The sequence below is a fragment of the Labrus mixtus genome, chromosome 16 (assembly GCF_963584025.1).
Source record: "Labrus mixtus chromosome 16, fLabMix1.1, whole genome shotgun sequence".
Taxonomy (NCBI): domain Eukaryota; kingdom Metazoa; phylum Chordata; class Actinopteri; order Labriformes; family Labridae; genus Labrus; species Labrus mixtus.
Genome location: NC_083627.1, coordinates 9,846,253 through 9,868,920, shown reverse-complemented (window position 1 = coordinate 9,868,920; position 22,668 = coordinate 9,846,253). Strand labels below are relative to the sequence as shown.

The window sequence follows — 22,668 nt, the reverse complement described above, 5'->3', positions numbered from 1 at the left end:
TAGCTGACATGATTGACAGGTGGGCGCGATGTAACAGTTCATCAAGAGGCTTAAAACCCGCCTCAGCTCCAGCTCTCAGCCTGTCATTAGGTTGATTAAAAGTAAGGATGAGACAGGATTTCCAACATGGCGACAGCTGTCGATGAGCCTCAGAGCCCCCTGCAGGAACAAATGGCTGACGTCACTCAGGCTTCGTCCATAATATTTAAAGTCTAAGGTTTCTGCCCATGATTTCAGTGGCTGCACTCAAGTTGTCCTTTTCTATTAACTAAGTGGGGAAAGTTTCACTTTGATTTACAGATGTAGCTTTATTTTCCCTGGCTGAAAATAACAGATTAATTACCTAATTTTGTTGAGACAAACTGCAATTAACCCCACACTAGCTTTTCACTGCATGTGCATGATTAAACAGTGATTGGATACACTTACAACCGTTTTTATTCTCAAAATGCAAATGCTAAAAAATGTTTGAAATCCATAAATTGCAAAGAAATTTTCTTTTTTTGCAGCAGAAATGTTGATTTAGATTTGGACCCGTTTATTTTCTACCAGTTCTCAAAGGGCGCCTGTGGTGATATGGATTAAAGCTGGTCAATTTATTCATGTGTTTTGTAAATATAAGTCAATAAAGCTGCCTATCGTGGGTGTAGTTTCATACAACTCCAATGGAATCTTCTTGCAGCGTCTGTGAATGTAGCTCTTCTGATCCAGTAGTTCAATTCACAATTTAAAAGAACTGCAGAAACACTGTCTATCATGACCAGTCATTACATCTGCCCTCCACACATGCTCCAACAAACAAACAGAAACAAAAAAGACAGACATCTCACATCGTACTTTTGGATTCTGACATGCAGGCTGAGAAATGTAGAAGAAGTAAAGTGTTTGGGGTGGAAAAAAGCCTGCAAAGCTGAGGGGCGTAACATGTTCCTTTTTAGCTGCAATGTTTCATGTCATTGGTATTCCACTGGCTGCCGGACGCAAATCAATACTATTGAGCTGCTGGTGCCCAATAAACTAAGTTGTTGTCTCAATTGCAGTCTCTTTAGCGGCTCAGAAAGAATTTAAAGCCCTTGGAAAAACTCGAGGTAAAACGTATATTTGTGGTGTTACTTCAGAGGGCCTCGTGGAAAACTCTGACCTTGCATATTCTTCCTGAGCTGCAGGGTGTTAAAGACAGATCTGCTGTTCATCACTGCGTCTAAACTGAACCACCGCAGCTCACTTCACACTTTGGATGAGCAGGTAAAATAATTTATTTCACTCTAACAAATGCAGAGCTCCCTCACAGCTTGACAGCAAATCAATTACACTCCCCTGTATTACATAGGGTTAGGGTTAGGGTTAGGGGTTAGGGTTACATATTGATGCAATGTTTAACAGGGAGAATAAACATGTGATACACCCTGTACGTGTATGTGCATGTGTGTGAGTATGTGTATGTGCATGTGTTTGAGTGTGACTGTGCTTGTTGGGAATCTCAGTCAGTACCGTATATAACTAAACAAGGCAGTAAGGAAATAGCTAGGGCAGCAGGGAGAATCACTCCCATGATTCCCCGCCAGCCTCGACATCATCTTTTGTTATTGTTTTGATTGAGAGACCCGTGGCGGCGGATTTTACATACTGTGCATTTAACTGGCTAACATAATTAGCATTGCAACTCGGTAATGACAACCAAATGAAACAATCTATTTTACATACTAAACAAAACGACACCATACGCACTAGTACAGATTCCATATGGGGCATATGTGGAAAAACTGCTGACTCATGCTAGTCTGGTCTGCTGCTGTGATCCACCTTGATGAACAGTCACTGCACTGATCCAGTGACACAGCATGACTCGCTCATTATTTCTCCGTTTATTGGACGTATCCCCCTGCTGCCTACTTTTGAATAGGAGTGAATTGAAGCTGCTGTCAGACTGTTATCATGTGTGTTACATTATTAATACACATTTTGTTCTGTCCAGCCAGATTAACTAACTGGTGTGATTCATTTATTACGCCGCTTTTATTAAACAAAAACTCTGAAAATGACTTGAAAAAAGTGGCATAATTTAAATTTCACAGTCATAGCAGCCTTAATGATCCTCTATGTCTACAGAAATGATGAAGAAAAAAACCCTCAGTGCATAACTGATTAACTATGCCAGTTTATTATTTTTGGCGATGCTTTAGAGTGCATCATTGAAAGATATTTCTTCATTTTATATAGTGACTTCATAGTGATTTTGTCCAGGATATCCTATTGAGCACGGTGATGAGACACACGAGGCTGTATGGAAGCTCTCTGCAGGAGTGTGTGTTCAGCCGCACTTCAAACTTCTTGACTTGCTTTTGACAATATGAAGTCACCAGGCCGTGAAATATCAGCGTCAGCACATGCGTCTGTCCCCATTGGTTTACGACCGCCATAAGTTGGCCCACAATCGGATCCCTCTGATGATGACATCTTACACAGATATACATCAAATCTTCATCTCCTATCCAGCACAATCCGAGAGGAACTTCCCACTCATGCGAGCACGGTGCTGAAATTGACCTTCTCTAATGGATGAAAAGAAGATGAAATGTATGCCTTTGTGACGCTGCCGGCCCCTGAGGAACACCAGGAAGTGTAATCAGCAATGACCCATGCTAGACTCCACCAATCCCGGGGAGTTCCTTAACATACCCAGCACGCCTCGGGGTAGCCGTGCCTGGAACAGCGGAACAAGCTCTTGGTAACTGCGAATGAATTATGAAATCCCGGATGTCTGTCGGCTCCTTCCACAAATTGCAACAATTTACCCGAGCCAGCAGCCTGCCGTGCACACTTCTAGAAATGCTTCCCCTCATGTGTGTGTTTGTACAGCGTTTCCGAAGAAAAACACACCACTTTGAATAAACATGTATACGTAAAATGTCAGCGCAGATTGGAAGCAGGCCACCTGCGTAGACGCATGACAGGTTTAAATAGAAAAGCAGCAAGGGACTGAACGTGGGGAAAACAAGCTGTCAGGAGGTTGATGATGGAGCAGCGTCCAGGGTAATAAGATTGTTTGGCATAAATCGAGAGGACCTGGCGGGCGCACAGACAGTAAAGGCTGCAGGTCTATTTTAACATCGGAAAACATTCAACTAGAGGGGAAATAAAGCGTGTTCAAACATTCTTTTAATACGTGAGCGAGAGCCTGCTGTGATTTCTGGTGGAAACAGCCAGATTTCACTGCAGGTCAGCGAAGTGCAATCATTATTCGTCAGCTTCTACTTTATTTTTAACCAGGGTGATCTTGTTTTACGAATTTCTTGCATCATCCTCCAAACTTACCGCAGTTTCTAGAGGCTGCTGAAATGAGAGCGAGAGAGAGAGTGGGGGTGCATCTGTAGTTTCTTTTAAAGAGATTCCAGCTCAGATTGGAGGCATAATGAAATTCAAAAAGCAGCTGGAACAATTCATCAGATGGCTGGAGAGCAACTTTTTTTGCAGTAAGTCTTGAGCTTTTTGTCTCAAAATGGATTCTTTGTCAAACATTGACTGATTCCAGCTTTTGAAATATGAGGGCTTCTCTTCTGTTCTGTCCTGAAAATGCAACAGAAATCTTCCAAATATCTTATTCACATATGTTCTATGCGGGTTGAAGTTTCCAGTGTCAGACGGAGGGGGTGTGACGTGCGGTCATCATAAAGTTTACAATGTTTACGATATGGCGGTCGAAGCAGATATAAACGCTGTAATGACAGGGTTTGCCTTCACATCAATGTTAACTGAATAAATTCACAGAATCAATAAATAAAGATGAAAGGAACATACTGGGAGGAGAAAAGATAAATCAGCTTCATAATGTGCACAACGACTGCACCAGTAATGCACCCGCAGCGTGATAAAAACAACATCATCCCCTGCTGCTCAATCTTACTCGTTACTGAATATTGCCTGCTGCATTTAAACATCAGCTCACGCTAACTCCACACAGAAACCATAACCAGGGGGCTGGTAGGAAAAGTTGGGAGAATGTTGGGTGGGAAAAATGTGTTCACAAATGTAGCTCATCCTGAAATGTTCTGGTTATTTTCAGGAGATTTGTGCATGTGTGAAATCACCAACAGAGTTTTTTCATGATCTGTTATTTTGCACATTAAAGGACCATGTTTCCAGTAACCACAAAATCTCTTCTCAGCTGCGCTTACAGTTACTAGCCAGGTCATGAAAGTTGGCTCACAGCACATCGCTTCCCTCTGTAGTGACCGTACGGTCTAAAAATGTCTCTGTATGTTTCATATTAGCTCTTCTTCGAGGAAATATCTCCAACAAATATATGAACAATGTAAATGAATCCTGCTGTTGCAGCAGCTGAAGCCCTGAAAAAATGCTTCCCTCAAAAAGTCAGACTAGTTTTTCCCTCTGCCATTATTGATGACAAAGATGACCGCAGAAGTCCCGGCGCCTTCTTGACTCCAGTTTTGGGAGCAGTGACGTTGATGAAAATTGAGGGAAAGCGGAACTGTTTTCAACGGAGAGCGCTGTGATTGCGGCGAGGGCGTTTTTGCAGACTGGACGCTGAGCGCTGAAAACGCAGAGAGAAAAAAACAAAAACTGCCAGCACAAAATCAGAGTTAATGGACACAGGCCTTAAAGTTTCATAGGGATGGAATGGAAAGTCAGACAGAACACTTTGTTACATCACTCATCTGCATTTCTATTCTGTTACATCATTTAGTTTTCCCTGAAACACTTAGACCTATAAATAATTTCATCTGTTCAAAACACACAATAATCGTGTTCTGGGTTATTAAATAATGAAGCCACAATCAGAATAGGCCATCAATAAATACAGAAACAAGTAATGAATAAATAATATGAAGGCATTCTGCCAGTAGAGCAGCCTCTGTGCCTCTAAGCAGGATTCAATACACAGAACAAACACACGCTGATGTTTCTCATGTGCAGCTGTTTGTTAAACAGGTAACAGGTCGACAGACAGAAACACTGCTGCTCTGTAGCTGATGACTGTGAGCCTTTGGAAGAATCATACAGAGTATGTATATGTGCAGGGGGAAGAAAAACTCCCATCACAGTGTCTACAGCTGTCAAAGCTGACTGACAGTTAGCTCCATCTGCGCTCAAATGCTGATGTCGCTTCTCTTGACGCTCCGGAGGAAAACACCTTTCATTTTCTAGCAATTTATATATCCCCCACATTCTGCTGAGCAGCAGTCTAGAAATAAAGAGGAAGTCAGTGGGAAAAAAAAACTGTTGGGTTTGTTTTTTATGCTAGTTGAGGACCAGGTGAGCACAGTCACTCCCAGCTAATTATTTTGTAAATTGTGAGATTTCTCTTTAATGGAAATGTTTCTTTTTTAATTAACTAATTTTTGTGTTGGTAGGGTTTATTTGATTGAAGTGATCTGATTCTATGTGTAGAGTTTAGACTTATGACAGCAGGGAGGAGGTGTACTTATGCAAAGAGAGCCAAATCAGATCGATATATCTGAGAAGTTGCGTTTTCAAACAAGTTGTAGGATATTAAACGGGGAGGAAACCAGGCACTTAAAACACGAGCGATTCAAGGAAATATGAATAATAATAAGTATTTCCCTCCTGCCTGGAGTGCTTGGTGTCCTCCCCTTATGTGTGTGTGATGTTCTCCCCCGTTATCCAAGAGCACCCGACACACTTTTTTACATGCTCTCATCTATTTTGACCCCATTGAGCAACCAGTTCTCCCATCCCCCCCACCAGCCCCTCTTTTTCTACAAATTAAGAATTGTTGCCTTGCACATCTAGTATGGACATGTTGGACTCTGCATCTCACTGCACACCTATCATGGTGTCATTCATATGAGTTATATATTAAATATGTCTTTATGTATTTTTTATATGACTTGTATAGATTGTGTGGACTTGTGATGCACACCAAAATGCCCTCTATGAACATTTAAGATTTTACAATCCAATCCAATTTAAAGGCAGAACGTGCAACTTTTTGATCCAGTAGATGAGCACCAGCATTAAACCAAAACAATTAACAAACTGCTGTTTGGCGAACCCTCCGCTACTCTGAAGCCTCCGCTTAATGAGAGTTCTCAATGAGAACGCACTATAATTAAGCACAATTAAGCGCAAGCATCGGACAAAATTGTCCGTGTCCCCCATTGTTGTGTTAGCAGGCTAATGTTAGCACACTTTAGTTAGCTCATAGCTTCATATTGCACATAAATTGACACAGAACGACCGTGACCTAAAGACACTTAATGTGACATCAAAATAAGCAGTGAGTATGTTATTCTGCTTTTCTCTAGTCCTTGACTGAAACAGTTTTATACACAAGGCCGTCCCGTCCATGTAAACATGATGTAAACACAGTGCTGACAACAATACAGCTGGTGGGCCTCGAGCTTCTCACTCATTGTAGACAGTCATGACTCAGAGACACATTTACACAGGATATACTTGTTTTCTGCTTTATTTATGTGTAAAATGTTGCACATTCTGCCTTTATAAAGACATGTTCTTACTCCTGACTACCATTACATTTCACCACAAAAGTTGCATTTATAAATTAATGTATAATGTAAACATCTAACTTCTGAAAGCATCTGTCACACCACTAACAGTGATAATAAAGTTCCTTAGCTCCTTGTTTTGAACTCTTTCTCTCTCTCTATTCAAGCCCTTTATGATCATCCTACTGTTTTGACTCCTAATTTATTGCAGACTGTGTTTGGACTTATGGTAATTGACAGAATTCTGCACAAACAGTCCCATTCAGACTGCTGTAAATTGGTTTTCATTAAATGTGTCATTATTTGATTTAGAACATCCACAGAGCTCCCATAATGAAGCATCTGTAAAAAAAAAACAAAAAAAACAGCACAACACATTAAAGCTGCGGCAAGCCCGCTTTATAGTAGACTGGTGAGTTCTTCTGTGACGTGTTTTTGTATTTATGACTCTATTTCTAGACTGGATGGTAAATATCATCAGACTCTCAGAGCGTCTCGGATGCATGTTTGTTTTTAACACAACAAACATTTGCAGATACCTGCTGCAGGAACCTGACTGCAAAACTGAGATAGCGTTTTAATGACTGTCTGTCTGGCTGTAAGAGTGAATTATTGAACGCCTGTAAACTTTCTCCTGAGCATTTTATCTTGCTCCTGAGCCCTCTACTTTTAAATGTTCCCTCGTGTTGGTATCATACAAGAGCCATTTTCTGAAAGTCTTAAAACATGCCTTCTGATCATACTGAAAGGCAAAAACGGTAAGAAGCTTTTGCACATTCATCATAGTGTCAAACCAAACATGACCTCTGGGCTAAAATCAGTTTATCAGCTTATGTTCACAAACTGCAGTTCCTTGATTGGCCTCTAGTGGCCGGCTCTAAGAGTGAGACAACACCCATAGATTTCCCATGTTAAAATGCCCAACTTTACAACGAAAATAACAAGTATTCAACATGGTGAAAAATTAAATACCAGTATTTATCTCAGGCATGGACTGTCAAGCTTTTAAATCTCAGCATTGGCCAACCACTGGCTCATCTCTAGCTCCACCCCTTCACCCAAATATGGTCCCTACAGCAGTACAAGTTGCTTTAACTGTCTGTATCTTCAGACATTTGAATAAACTATCCAGTAAAGTTTGTAATCTAATCATTATTTTAGAAAATGTGTAAAAATATAATTTTGACAACCTCAGAGCACTTTTGTCACACAAACTTTCAATTGGTGCCCTTGCCCTTAAAGATTACATCTCAGCCATTACAGCCCATTTCTCGGCCGCTGGCTAAAGCATCAAATGGAGCTATTTCCAAACGTTTGCGTACCTACCCGAAATATGTTTTTTTTAAAAAAGGGTGCCAAGGTTTAAAAGTACAAGAACAAGCTTTCAACTGTGATAGAGATCGGTGCCTACCTCGTAGAAGATCTGGGGTCGGGTGTGGCCAATTGTAGGTCCTGATCAGCTGCCAGTCAAAGTCGTCCTCTTGGCCCTGACGGTATTCACACAAGCCCGGGTCGGAGTCCTCATCAAAGGTACAGCCAGCTGAAGACGAAAAGACAACATCCATATTAAATGAGGTACAAGTGAATTATTAAACCATTAGAAAACTTTCTTTGCTACATGCCACCAGGAGAAAACTTATGGAGGAATGCATCACAGAGATCATTGGTCTGTTACATCACCACAGGCTCACTGTAGATGTGTTAATTTATAAACTACAGGACTTTTTCTTTTTACAGCTATAAAGCAAATTGCAGCTAATGGTTAGCATCAGGTGGTCAAAGTGGGCTGCCTATCCATCTATTTCCTCCAAATCTGCTGTCATTTGGTGCAATTAGCCCTGTGCTGTGAAAATGACACAGCAGCCACGGGTCACTGCAGAAAGGCAGGAATAATGGGAAGCAGTGGCAGAAGCAGGGGAAAGGGGTTCTTCAGCTGATGGAGGACGACAACAGGCCGGCTCTTAGCCTGTGAAGGTGACCCGACCCTGTCTGGCCTCTAATGGTTCCATTCACTGTTCTGCCATTATCACACAAACCACAGGCTTTTAAAGCCACCGGCCTGGTTGTCAAAGTAAAGGGGGCTGCAGTGTTTGCTTGTTTAATTGGTTAGAGAAATCACACACACTTCTTTAAACCTTGTGATAAATGGGCTGGACGGGGGAGGCCGGACTTGTATGGACATGTGTAAGGTGTGCCATACTGTACCAGCATGTGTCGAGCAGATGGAGGTTGTCTATTGATGAACATACTGTAGTTGAGACACAATATTATTTATTTTCTTAGTTTGTAGTCCTTTTAGAAAACATTGACTCAAGGCCAGATCGAAAACTGTGGCTTTAAAGATGTTATTTGATTTTTCACATGAATTCAATTTGGACGCTGATTAAACTCACAGCATCACTTATCGCTGCGTTTCAAACTCTGCTGGACCAGAACACCTTTCATATTGATCATTGTCATTCTAATTTTCCTGCTAACACAAGTCTTAACGCCTGCTCTGAGGAGAAACTGGAACCTGATTTATTCTGGATGATTGGATGGATTATTTGAATGATTAAAATAAATGATTGTTTGCGGAGGTTGCATTTAAAAACATTTAAATATTAGATGGGGAGAGTTGATAATCAATCAAACATGCCAGTATGAATGACACTATGGAGAAGATGCATACCAGTTCTTCCATCTTATACATTTTATTAGCCTTTTTTTTAAAAGGCACAGTATGTAGATTCCGCCTCCAGGGGGCTCTCAACCAATACAACAACAGAAGATGACATTGAGGCAGGCGGGGAATCATGGGAGTTCTCTCTGCTACTCCCCACCCCCCTACTTTTTACTAAAATGCTGAGTATAGAAATACAGGATTTTTAGCACTTTGAGAAGGTATGTGTTTTTAGCAAATTTCAAAAGCATCATGGACATAAAACAAAGACATACTGGGCGGATTTCCAAATCTTTGCATCCTCGTTTCACCATATACCTTGTGTCAACGTTCAAAAAAAATATTCAGAGTTAAGTGATATGACATTATTACTGAAAGATTTCTGAAATGGTAAAATTGTCATTTTAATCATTGCATCATCAAGTTTTATAGATGACATCATTTTCTTCATTTCAATGCTCTGTCAAACTAGAAGACCCTAAACTGCTGGCTGCAAACTACGCCTTATTAAACAAATGAAAAAAGACAGCACAACTTATAAAACATCCACGACCTTCATGTTTAACAGAATCCTACAGATACCTAACCTTGCTTTACTACTAACGTGTATAGATGTATTACTATTACAGACAAAACTATTAAGAAGCCTTTAAACTCATAGAAATGATCATATCTCAAAACTAGTAAAAAATAAATAAACACAAAAAAAAAAAAACTACTGGTAGGCTGAGTAAAACTTTCATGTTTCATCATCCTGAACTGGTTTTGATTGGTAAGATCATTTTGCAAAACATGATTTAAACAAAGAAAACATCATATTTTTTTAGACATGATTTCAAGATTTGATCGACGATGAGGATTTATTCACTAGCAAAACTGTCTTGCCTGAGTATTAAATATTCTGGTTATATAGTGTGTAGAGATACTCCAGAAGAAATTACACCGTTATCAGAAACCTTTCAGAGTGTCTCTATTGCAGAGGGTAAAGAGTTTCAGCACCATCGTCCTTGCATTTGCAACTTGTGCAGAGTTTGGCTTCTTATCTAAACTCCAAACTAACTCCCATCTATCTCCACACGCCCTGAGCCCTCTGCGGTCCCAGGACCCTCTTCACTAACAGATCGTATTAAGGCTTGGCAGCAGTGCTGCTGCTGTTAAAGAGCTCCTCTGACTCGCTGCCAGCTTCGACTTAATAGTATCCCGTCTGGCCTACTCCCCCAAATGTTGCTTTTTGTGTTTTGTTGAGGAGCTCCATCTGTTTTCTTTAGTAACGTATACGTTTTGGGTCTAAAGAAATATTGCATGTCGCAATAAACTGCTAAGACGACTCATTTTGGACCGCCGCTTTCGCTGTTCTTGCTGACACACACGTACTACCATCCCCACCAAACCCTCTTCCCCCTCAGCCTGCAGCAAACCAAGAGTTTCCGGGTGTGTAAGCAGATCAGGGTTTTAATTGCCTCCTGTGTGAGGGCTGCTTGTTGTGCAGCATGCCCGGTTATCAGAGAATGAGAGGGCTGAGTGGTGGAGCAAGCCCCACGGTGAAGGCCTGCCTTTCATCCAGAAGCCTCCAGCTCCGAGAAGAAATGTCAACCATCAGACACGTCCCAATGATTCCCCTCATTAAGACTCATCCTTCCCAGCCTCCTTTGCTGTTAGCACACGCGTTTCTCTCAGTGCCCAAATGAGCTTCCCTTTGCAGCGGGAGGGCTAGCCCATGTAATTAGAAAAGCCACATGCATTTTGCTGACTTCTCAATGATGTGAGTTTTTGTCTTTGGATGTGTGCTTGTTTGCCCATTTTTTGATGTGTAGTTAAAAATGGATAACATTATTATGAATCTGTCAATGTCACACAGGCTAAAGCTGTAAAGACTGCAGGAATGAATTATTTGTGTTCATCACAGCAACAGGGGACGTGGCCAACCTGGGACTCAAGATTGTTCAAATTTCCACATTATAATAACTTGAATGAGTGAAAGCCGCTTCTCAGAATGCTAATTGCTTATCAGAGACGATACGCAGCGCCGTGCAGGCACAGTCCCCGAGCAAAGCGCCGCCATGCAGAGCAGCAATAACACCTAGAGACGTGGACCGCAGGGCTGGAGATAACTTCAGTGAGCAGCAGTCACAGCTGACAAGCTTTTCAGGAAGAGAACAAAGACAGCGGCATAAATAAATGTGCAGGAACGAGGAGCCCTCCTCTTTGAAAGGTATGGAGAGGTAATTTGCCAAACAAGACCGGAGCTTGTCTTTGGATACCATGCATGGAATGTGTTATCTGTGTTTGGCTTGTCTTTATTTCTCCACATATTTCTCAGCTCTTTTTTTCTAACTGGCAAAGAAAGGCACAGTGAATCTTTCTCTGGTCCTCAGCAGAGAGTCTGCAACCTTTGGACTTGAACAGAAGATATTTATATATATATATTATATATATATGTTTAGTTATATAAGTTAGTTTTGGGCCGGAATTTGAGGATTTCGCAATGATTTTGCTCAGGTTTCACTTTGCATAGGTTACCGGAAAGCTGTTTCGCCAAACAAATCAACATGACTAAAGAATATTTAACCTTCTTATTGGGACTGCACAATGAACTATAGAATAATCGAAATTGCAACATGACTGAGTGCAATATCAAAATGGCAAGAACCTGAAATTATATGTAAATGTATCTCAAAACTGCATTATAGTGCAGTGCTGCAGTGCTGGACTACACATTTTGTTCTCCAGTTGTAATAAAATATGTTTGTTTGGTAAAGACACCAACAAAATGTCACAACATGGTTGCACTTGTTTTATAAATACAAAAAGAAAATTGTAATCATTTAATGTAAATGAGATTTATATCAAAATCGCAAATATATCAAAATTGTCTTTGTCAAAACAAGAACCCGACCGATTAATCGGCCAGCTGATAATATCGGCCAATATTAGCAGACCCAGTGACGATTGCAATATAAGATTTTCAACATGATGAGCAGCCCTACAGTATACTATACAATGTGAACTTATAAAGTGCTTTGTTCAACAAACAAGCTACAGGCTATGTGATGACATTTCTGAATCGCCCAGATCATTGCTTTTTATGTCGTACATTTTTTCACATCGCCACACATGAGAAAACATATGTCAGATTTATCTGTCAAGCTTATACTCTTTCCATTATCCCTCTATAACCCATTAGCTTGTGCCATTCATAGTCACTCTGTTTTATATCCAACTCTTTTTTTCCCCTTAAAAATCCTAAATCTGTTGCAATGTTTCATCAGATCCCAAACAGCAAGCAGATAAAATGTTTTTCTTTTCTCCTAATTTTAAATGAGACTGCTGATCAGAGTAATCCTCTGTGTGGTGAGGATTTGGGGATTTTACTTAACAGCCGGCAGAGCGTGCAAGACGCTGCTACGAATCTCATTAATACGGCTCTCAGTGATGGTCTGAATACTGTTTCAGAGGCTTCCCCGTGATATGTCAGAACTCTGGGGGGGGGGGGGGGGGGAGAACCCCACATGCATCATTCTTCACTTTCCTTTATTTATTTTCAAATAAGTCAAATGTCCTCATTTTAAACTAATATCGCGCCCCTGTCACATACAGTACAGCGTCACATATCAGAATTTTCAGCAACTTTACCTCACTTCACATAAGCCGAACCAAAAATGAATTTGAGCTGGGCTGGGTGACGGCATGTCAGTTCATACTGACTGTATATTAAAGCAACTACATGTAACTCTCCCACCTCATAATAGTAGCCTCAGAGTCGATATAAAGGTACAACAACTTTCAACAGAGGGAATGGCGTCTCTCATGTCCACAGAGCATCCCGGCCGCCTGTTTTCAGCATCATGAAACTTTGGTAGCAGGCCACTGTTCTGTCTCTCTGTATATATGTAGCTTGACGACACTGGGTCACACACCGTCCTTCAACTAAAAAGAAGCCAGTTAGCCCATCTCAGTACTGTTTGATATAATGTCAGTGGCTAAGAGGAAGAGTGAGGTGAAGGATGGAGCTACCGTGCAAGAAGCCGGACTCGAGTAGATGTTGGACCTTTTCATTTGACATGGTGCTTCGGCTTCTCACAATGTCTTTGCTGGTGTTCTGTTGAGATGTGATGCCTTGTCAGAAATTGTTACCATAGCACATAAATAACACATAAACAGCAGAAGCTTTCCGTAATTGTATTAAGGGGGAATCAATTAAAACGGAAAAAAAAGCTATCTTGTTAAAAACTTTGCCACAGGGAGCGCTTCAAAAATATTTATTTTTAAATGCTTGACATATGCAATGTTGGTATACCCAAATTAGTGAAGGATATTACTGCATTTTTGTCTCACTTCTGCAGTAGAAGAATGACATTTAGTCAGAATACAGCAGGATGAGTTTCTATATGATTAGAGCCCTCATTGAAACAGGACAATTACTTTAGCCACTGTTAGCTAGTGGTAAGTAAGTAATGGTTGTGGTAGAAGTCTCAAATATATCACTGTCTTCCTCTTAGACTCAGGTGAGAAAATATACGTTTTGCTTTTTGTAATTTGGGTGCACCAACCCTTTAAGAGAGGCTTTTCAAAACCAGTCAGGAGTTTAATACCTTCTAGTGCCCACAGAAGAGTTAATTGAATCCTATTAACAGCGTTTCTTTCAGTATCAAAGTCAGGAGGTAGCAGGAGGGGCATAACTCTGCTGCACAAAGTGGCTCTGAGGCAACAAGAAGAGGCCCTGGAGGGAGATTAATGGGAGGAAGTTGTCGATCGGCCTGAAGTGCCCATGCTGGACCCCAGGTACAACTGTCCAACCTCGCCCGCTTCTACACTGAACCCTGACTAATAGCGGGGCGCAGCAGACGCTTCATAAATACATTGTGATGGAGAGGGAGGAAAACAGCAGCCTCTCTCACAGCATTTATCCTGGAGAGGGAGAAATAAATTAGAGGGGCGAGGCAGGCAGGGACCGTGGGCTGGCTGAAGAGCTCCTCAAACTGAAGCAGGAGAGAGCAAGAGGGGCGGGGATAGTAACAAAAAAAAAAAATCACAGAGAGCGCCGAGCGTGTTTAACAAAAAGGTTTCATGGAAAAAACAAGACTGTTTTTTTTTCCTCCTAAAGCTATACGACATAAACCAGTGAGAGATAATCAAAGGAGTCTAGGATGAGGACTGGTTTCTATTGATCGCACTCATCCTTCAATCATACAGATTTAACAAGAACACACATTTGAAATAACCCTCAAAAGGATAACAATGATCACACAGTGCAGTGATTCTCCCAGGTGTGTGTGGATGACTGCCAGTATTGTTTTTTCCCTCCTCACTGGAAAACACAGAACTATAAATGTCACTAAAACCTAGAGATGCTCCAACAACAATGTAGTCCTTCCTGATCCTGCTTCTGATGGACTTGAGCATCAGCCAATACCACGTTTGCCCTCAATACAGAATTGGAAGGAATCCTAAGTTAACATCTTGAAATAAACAGTGGCGGGTCCAGACTTTTTTTAGCGGGCTGCACAGAATCAAAATTGAAATTACTTACAAAAGATATTTGACATTTTTGGATGTTGCTCTTTTCTCTATGAAGTTTTAAGCAAACAGATGAAGTTAAGTTCAGGAATAGCACCTGAACACCTTCTTCTCACTCTCTCTCTTTTTTTTTTTTCATTTAAACTTAACTGGGTGAGACCTGACCTAAAATCTCACCCTGTGTTGGTAAGAACCGTGCTCTATCTGTTAAGCTCATTTTCCCATTGCATTAAAGCAGATTCCTCCTTCCTCGCCTGTGACATTGTGTAACCAGCAGTAGAGCTCTGCTGGCAGCCCTTTAATCAGAGCCGCTCAGAAACAGCCGCTCTGTTGGGACTGAGGATCCAGGATGTTCTGCAGCGTCTCTTGTTTGGTTTGAGATAAAGCTCTGCTGCTTCTGCTGCGTGATTTGCATTTGAGCGTGTGCAGGCAATGCATCAGATTTGACAAGTTTACTTACAGATGGGGGGTGGGGGGGGGGGGGGGGGGGGGGGGGCGGCGGCAAGATACAAAGCCTTACAGCTCATCAATAGTGAGCCAGGAGAAGAATAATCCGAACACCACTTCTTCATACACTCCATTAATAACAGCGACTGCATTTTCAGAAGCCTGAGCAAGCAGGAGGGCAGGAGGTGGTATGTGTGAGGGAGGAGAAGAATAGATTAAAGAAAGGGAGCGTAGAGTTTGCCAATATTTAAGGAAGTTTTTGATTGACAGCACCAAAAGCAATATGCAGTTTCAGACCCGACCGCAGTCACCAAGAGCCAATACTTTGTATATAAACTTGACCTTTTTGAATTGAATTTTATGCTTTCCATCTATAAAACTGCATTGAGACCACAGTAATATCAACAACAGCTGAAGAAAATAGCTGAAGGCGGGGTGAGGGTGTGACACTTACACACAAAATGTAAAAATATGAATAATTCAAAATGCCCGACAACGTTTTTTCGTGTAAATAAATCCTTTAATTTTGCCACACTGACAAAAACTAAATGTTTGCATTCTCAGAAACTTGTCTGGTGCATTAGTAACTTGTGAATACCACATCCTCTGCTGCTGTCTGAGATGCAACAATGGGATGTGATTGTTTAACGGGTTATGAGCAGGACGCTAAGGCTCAGTCCCATTTCACCCCTTACCCCTACCACATAACCTTACCCCTACCACATAACCTTACCCCTACCACATAACCTTACCCCTACCACATAACCTTACCCCTACCACATGACCTTACCCCTACCACATAACCTTACCCCTACCACATAACCTTACCCCTACCACATAACCTTACCCCTACCACATAACCTTACCCCTACGGGCCTTTGCACGTTCACCTGTAGGGGTAGGGTGTCCCGATTCTTGTTGCAGCGGACGGGTAGGGTGAAGCGTTAGGGCTACTTGACCCTTTAAAAAAGGACATCCGTCGGAGGCAACCGAGTCATCTCCCAGAATGCACTGCGCACCACTGGCAAAAACGACAGTATTTCCTTCATTTGTGAGATCTAAAAATTTTGAGGCATTTGAATCCCAAAATGACAGTGGTTGGGGGCTCCATGTTCAGTAACTGGAAGCCTTTGGTTGAAGGACAATCACACTGCCAATCAGCTACACCCTCATGGCTATCTATCTTATTTAGAGAACCCTCACTACAACATGTGGTTTTATCAATCAGATCAAAATGGGTTGTGTCCTAGATGTTGGATCACTATATGAAAGGACTAAGATATACACCCCCCAAGACAAATTCAATCACAGCTCTGCCCCCAGAGTCATGAGATAAAAACATACATGTGGCACGACGCAGTGGTAGTATTTATTTAAACTGCCAGCAGTGATAACCCACCTGAGTAAACAAGAGGGGAGATCCATCAAAATGCACTTGGCGGCGCTGCACTTGCAGTCATTCATCATCGTTTATCATTATATGGGGATTTGACTGGAGATATCCAGGCATGTTATGACTGATGGACTGAACCGCTGGGCTGTTGCGACCTTTACAAGACATTAAATGTAGAGTAAGTGGTCCGGTAATGGCTATATGTCTGTCCAAGCAGAGACGGACCTTGCCATGAGTCTCCATTAAAAAGAGGATGAACTACGTCTCCTCTGAAATGCACCCAAGTCTCTCATTCAGACACCTCTTTTTTTTTTCTTCCCTGTCCAGGGAAGTATAACTTCATCTCTCAGTGTGTAAGAAGAATACCAATAGGGCAACTTAGAATCAATCCAAGTATATCTGAAAATATCTATTTAGGGTACTCCTAGGGCTTTCAGACTTGCACAAAACTCCTGAAAAACTCCTGATATTTGCATTAAACTTTTCACTCTGACAGTATCTGGAGTTTCTCCTACCAGCCCCCCTACCGCAAAAACTCTGTGAGCTGATGTGAGAACGTAGCAGGATATAAATGTACATAAAAGTATTTATTTCATTTCAAGAGAGACGCCTTTGTAGATACTTAAATACTTGTAGATACTCGTCTGTAATACATAGAAGTATAGTCATTTTTTCTGAGCGTCCATTGATCCATCCATCCACTTATCTAACATTGAGTTTTCCTCAAACTCCATGCAGCCATTTTCCTGATCAGGTCTGCAGTGGATGGTGGAATTGGCACTGCAGGGCATATGCTGTTGTGTGAAATTGTTTCATTACTGGTCCATGATGGTTCAGGTCCCCTAACTGCAACTTTGGGAAAATCCCAGTAACTCAGGTCGGCTGAGGCCAGCACTATCTGGAGCCAATACCGCTCTTTAAGAGTATCTTTAAGAGGGTCATTTATTTTTTTTTTACTGCCCCAAAGCAAAAAAGTAACAGCAGTCTACCTTCACGGGTTTGTGGGGCTGTTGATAACACACAGTTAAATGAGTTGTAACACTGGGGGGGGAGGGGTTTGCCACACTTTCTATTGGAAGGCTGATAAAGGTAATTGATTGCCTAATGTGCTTTACATTGAGCAAGTTAGCTGTTTCGAAAAATCAGTGTTTCTACAGATTTTGTTCCTGATGTATCCTTACCTGACGCTGCAGCGCGGAGGAGCTGAATTGAAATGGTTAGATGCATTATACGGATAGAAAAATAGCGAGACACCGACAAAGAGAAAAGGTCCTGGCCATAAGAGATATACTTCACCCTTTGTCAGCATTGAGACGCTGGAGAAATTCTCTGCCAGCAGTTTATTTAGATAGAAAAAGAGAGTCACAAAGCCACCACTGCGGACATAGCAAATACTTTTCATTAGAGCAGACTCTCTCCTTTCAGTCCTCGTTTTATCTTTCAATCCACCTCCTCCACAGAGACATCAATTACAGGGCTCAATCTCCCGCAATCTGAAGGTGTGCTTTAAAACCTTTCGGCGCTGCTTATCCAGTTAATGCTATTGTCAGAGACGTCATGAGGAGAGAAGTGCGTGAATGGAGGCTGATGAATAAAAAAATAGTTTGTCCGATAGGCTCAAATCGCACTAATTAAGAAGACAGAGGTTTTTGTCTTCAGCACCTGCCTTACAGCACTGGTCCTGTTGGGGAGCGGGTGGGGAGGGAGGGAGATGACAGATGCACTCAGCTATGGTTACATATGAAAATTTAATCAAGAGTGCTGGAGGAGAAACTCTTCTCCTCGTGTGGTTTAAAGTGGTTATGTCAAGTCTTTTTGTCCCCGGCAACAGAGGAATATTAATTCCAGGTCTGACCTAAATGCATTACTTGAAAGCCTCATATCTCTGTTTAATAGTGATGTATTCAAATTGAAAACTTTTACTGTCCAAACCCATAAATTCCAGCTGGCCAATTAGAATCTACACATCATGAACGCTCTTAAAAAATGTGATAGTTTACTCAGAAATTGTGACTTCCCTTGAAGTCAAACCCATCCGACCCTGAAGTTCTAAAATACATGTTTCTCAAGTACTGCCTGCATCTATCTGCCGCATGGTATTTTTTCCTGTGATGATAATGCCGTGCATAGATTTAGAGAACATGCATGACTGCATGATGTCCCGAAAAGCGACCGGCCGTCGGCTTCAATGTCAATTTCCATACAATCAAATGGTAAAAAAATACACTTTGAATAGCTGCGAGCAGACTGAAGTCAGGACTGATTGTGATGGTTATTTATTGGCGGCTTTCTTCTTGATGCTGGCCACAGAATATTTTTAGCTCTCACAGTCCTGGTAGTCACCGCGGGTGGTCGGACACGAGAACAGAATGTTCAGTACATTTTTATTATTATTTTTTTTTTAACACACTGTGTACAAAAGATTATTTTGAAAAGTAGGGAAGAAAATGTGCAGACTACCAAGCGATCAGATGCTGGGGCTTTAGATCACACGATCACTATCCCTCCTTCTGTCCTCAGAGCCTCACAGGCCCTAACACCGCGGCTGCAGCCCGTCCCCTGGGTGCTCCAGGCGGCTGCGGGGCCCTGACCTCCATTACAGAGACAGCGCTCTGACTGCACAGCCTCCCTGCCGTCCCAACAGGCACACAACCAGACAATACACTTAAACAAACCTCCCTTTATATATACGCAAACAGTGGCCTCCGACACACTATTTCCAATACCAGCTCCACAGAGTCTTAAGTTAGTTCTAGTAAAAAAACAAAGATATTTTATCACAACTTTCATTGAGAAAGTTCTATAACTTGGTCAATACTGGAGGTAGAATCACATGAAGTGCAAAAAAAAAAAAAAAACATATCTCGAAGCAAACACCAGAAGCAAATAAAGCATCAAAAAGCGGGAACATAAAATCTACTGTGAGGATTGTTTTACTGATATAATATGAATGCATTTATATTACTTACATATTGATTACCTCTATATATATTTACACATAATGTCTGTCATCAGTGTCCAGGTTGGTGCCCAACAGAGGGGGATACTTCAAAAAGACTAGAAACCCTTTCATTTACATTTTCCATCATGAGGAATACCTTTTAATGTGAACGGGAGCGGAACAGCATGGAGACCAAATGTTTCACTTTGTCCACAGGGGCCGCCAAAACCAACGCCAACCATCAGTCCTGACTGGAGCTTGAAGCAATGTTGACCATGAGACAGTGTTTAATGAGGCACCATCAAGTTTCCACTTTGCTAAGTACGTACTTGAGTTATGAATCTAACAAAACAACATTTGTAAGTGTGTGTGTGTTCTGCGTCCTACACCAGTACGAGCAACAAGTAAAAAATGCTAGGAGAGGAATTTTCATGGAACCGTGATGCAGACCAGGCTGAAAGCCCCGCAAAAACGTGGTAAACCGTTAATGAAAGAAACATTGTGGATTGCTGGTATGATTGAAAAGGACTGGTTGCAGAATACTTTACAACTATTACCGGTACCGTACGCTGAGAGCTGTACTACCAAACCCTTAGCTAGCAGGATTGCAAACTCCACACGACGAAATCAGATGGTACTAGACAGAGCTACACGACTGCACAGAAACTACGAGTTGTGGACTTTTCTGATCAGAATCAGCTTTACTGGCCGGGTATGCTTAACCACACAAGCAATTTTACTTCGGTGCACTTTTCTCTCTATGTATTAAGGTATAAAATTAAATATTAAAAATAAAAACAATATAAGCAAAGACTAATATGTACTGTACAAGACTAACTAAGATAATAGTGCAGTGGTGAGTAGTGCAAAAAAAAGAAAATAATAGTTCTTTTCTGGTAAATGAGACCAGAGAAGGGGAGCAAAAAACTACAAAAAAACGCAACAAATATGAGAGAGGGCAGTACCGTGGCAACCATCCGCGGCGCCATCATGCATAAATAAGCATATTCCAAATTTTACGGTAAGTATCAAACATTTCTAAGTTAAGTTACTAACGTCAATTGTTCAATAACTGCACTGATCATTGCTTTTGCTAAATATTGCCACTCTGGTCTCCTGGCATGGAGTTGTTTATTGTTTTTTTTGCCATTGTTCAATCCTGGCTTTCACTGAAAGGGGACATAGACTCTCCAGTGGACACATAGTCACATTGCATCTGAATTATCTCAAACCAGCATTTCCCACTCCAGTCATGAAAGTTGTTTGCACTTACTGGTCAACATTATTCGAATTGTGACACATCCAGTTATTGGTCTGGGACTCAATATCATTTATTTTCTAAGCACCTTGTTGCATCTCGAGCCAAGTAATCGAGCCGTCCCAGTGGGATGGAACATTATGGCACTGTTGCTCACTTTAATGTACTGAGCATATGCAGAAATACTGCCCCTCTGAGAGCCAACTGTCGAAAAGTTTAATAAAAAAAAAAATAAAAAAAACATGAGGCACAAAGCAGCTGTTAACACAATAAGCACTTTAAAAATCAGCACACACTCATGGCACGCACAAACAATATGCTAAACTCACATAATAGGGCGCTGTAACCACGGCGATGAGAGCCCCCTTTTTGAAAGCGATCAGTGCTCCTTGGAGAGAGTCGCACTGTCTCTGCCTCGACTTAATTACAGCTCACACCTCCCCTCTCTGTGCGCAGAGGAGAGGAGACAGGGCTTTGATTCAGATGCCCTGTGGAACACTTGATCCTTTTCTTCCGGTGGCATCATTTACTTCCCCTCTCTAAGCCCCTCTGTCTCCTGCTCTCACTTTTTATTTCTCCATTTTTTTTATTTTTTTTTATTCCACCCCACTTGGGCGGTTGATGATTTAAGCATCTTTCTAGCAGGCAGCAGAAGGTTACAACATTCAGAAGCACGTGTTAGAAGTGTAAGGCAGGGAAACACAAGGGGCTTTACATCGCATTAGAAGCAGCACTTTCTTCAGCACCATATACGTTTAAATGAGCACTCGTACTAAGAAGCTTAGCTGTGAGAGTGCTGTCCGTTATTAGAACAAAATATTACCCGGCTGTCCAAGATGCAGTCATAATTGCCCTTTCATGAGCTGCTTAATTCCAGCGCACAGGGAAATTATTTCTGTGGTTATTTAGAGTCACTTCAATTTCTGGGAGAATTAAACAAAGAAAGAAAGTGTTCCTTCTCTTTAAAAAGCCTCTCAATGCGATTCTTTTTTATAAAATGGCAGCACACAAAGCATGGAATTACACTCCAATAATTGCAAGTTAATAGAGCACATTTACCTTTTGAATGAATAATTATGTAGCTGGTATTTTTAAAAGCTTAAGTCTCTTTAACTGTTCACTTAAACGCAAGACAAATGTCACTCAATCTTAATGAGCATAATGTGGTTCCTTTGATTTGTTGAGGAACGTAAAGCTGGCCTTGCACCAAGCAACTTTTTTATGTTACTGTCCCAGATGAGTTTAACCAATTCAGAATTAAATGATTGAGTTCTGCTTGATTCGCTCCCCTCTTCTTGAGAATATGTGCAAAGTGCGAAAAAAATCTTCTATTCTTGACACTTCAGTGACAAAATGTTTTATATAAATGATTTTTTTTTTTTACTATGCTGAAGCAAAAAGGGAAATCAATGACAGTAACAAAAAAATAAACAGCTGCATGGAGGTGATTAACATGGAGGTGACTTCCGAAAAGAGGCCCCGCTTTCCCCCATGGACTGTATGAAACATGGACGTAGTCTCAGTGGTGTCAGTGATTCTGAGGAGGCATTATGAAGCCAAATGTTGGCCGTAGATTAAATGCTAAATCCAAATAACTTTCAGATAATTTAGTAAAAAGACAAAGAGGTGGAGACAGACACACCCACCTGTCAGTCAAATAAACCCCACCCCTAATTATGAAAATTCAATAAAAACTCTTAGCCTTAATATCATAGAAACAATTGAGTCAAAAATATTCACCCTGTGGAGTTATAAGAATAAACAGATGAGCCTCAGAAACCAAAGAGTTTTTTTTTTTTGCACCAGGCTGAAAAACGGTTTATTTCCACTGTAAAAATGGCCGCTGTAACAAGAAGACTAATGGGGACCCTTTGGCTTATGCAGCTACCCTCAAGTAGACATTCAAAGGTACTGCCGGTTTTTGTATAGGCTCCATTTTTCAAGATTGGAGGTTTCCAT

General features: G+C 41.3%; 1 protein-coding gene across 13 annotated transcripts in view; it reads right to left on the bottom strand.

Annotated features, from left to right (window-relative positions):
• The window catches only part of ptprua (protein tyrosine phosphatase receptor type Ua), a 206,771-nt gene that overhangs the window by 140,601 nt on the left and 43,502 nt on the right, over positions 1-22,668 (bottom strand). For all 13 annotated transcript variants that reach the window (XM_061059292.1, XM_061059280.1, XM_061059282.1 and 10 more), the window contains exon 2: positions 7,903-8,031. In XM_061059292.1, coding sequence (XP_060915275.1) covers positions 7,903-8,031 — 129 coding nt within the window. The remainder of the gene's footprint in view (positions 1-7,902; positions 8,032-22,668) is intronic.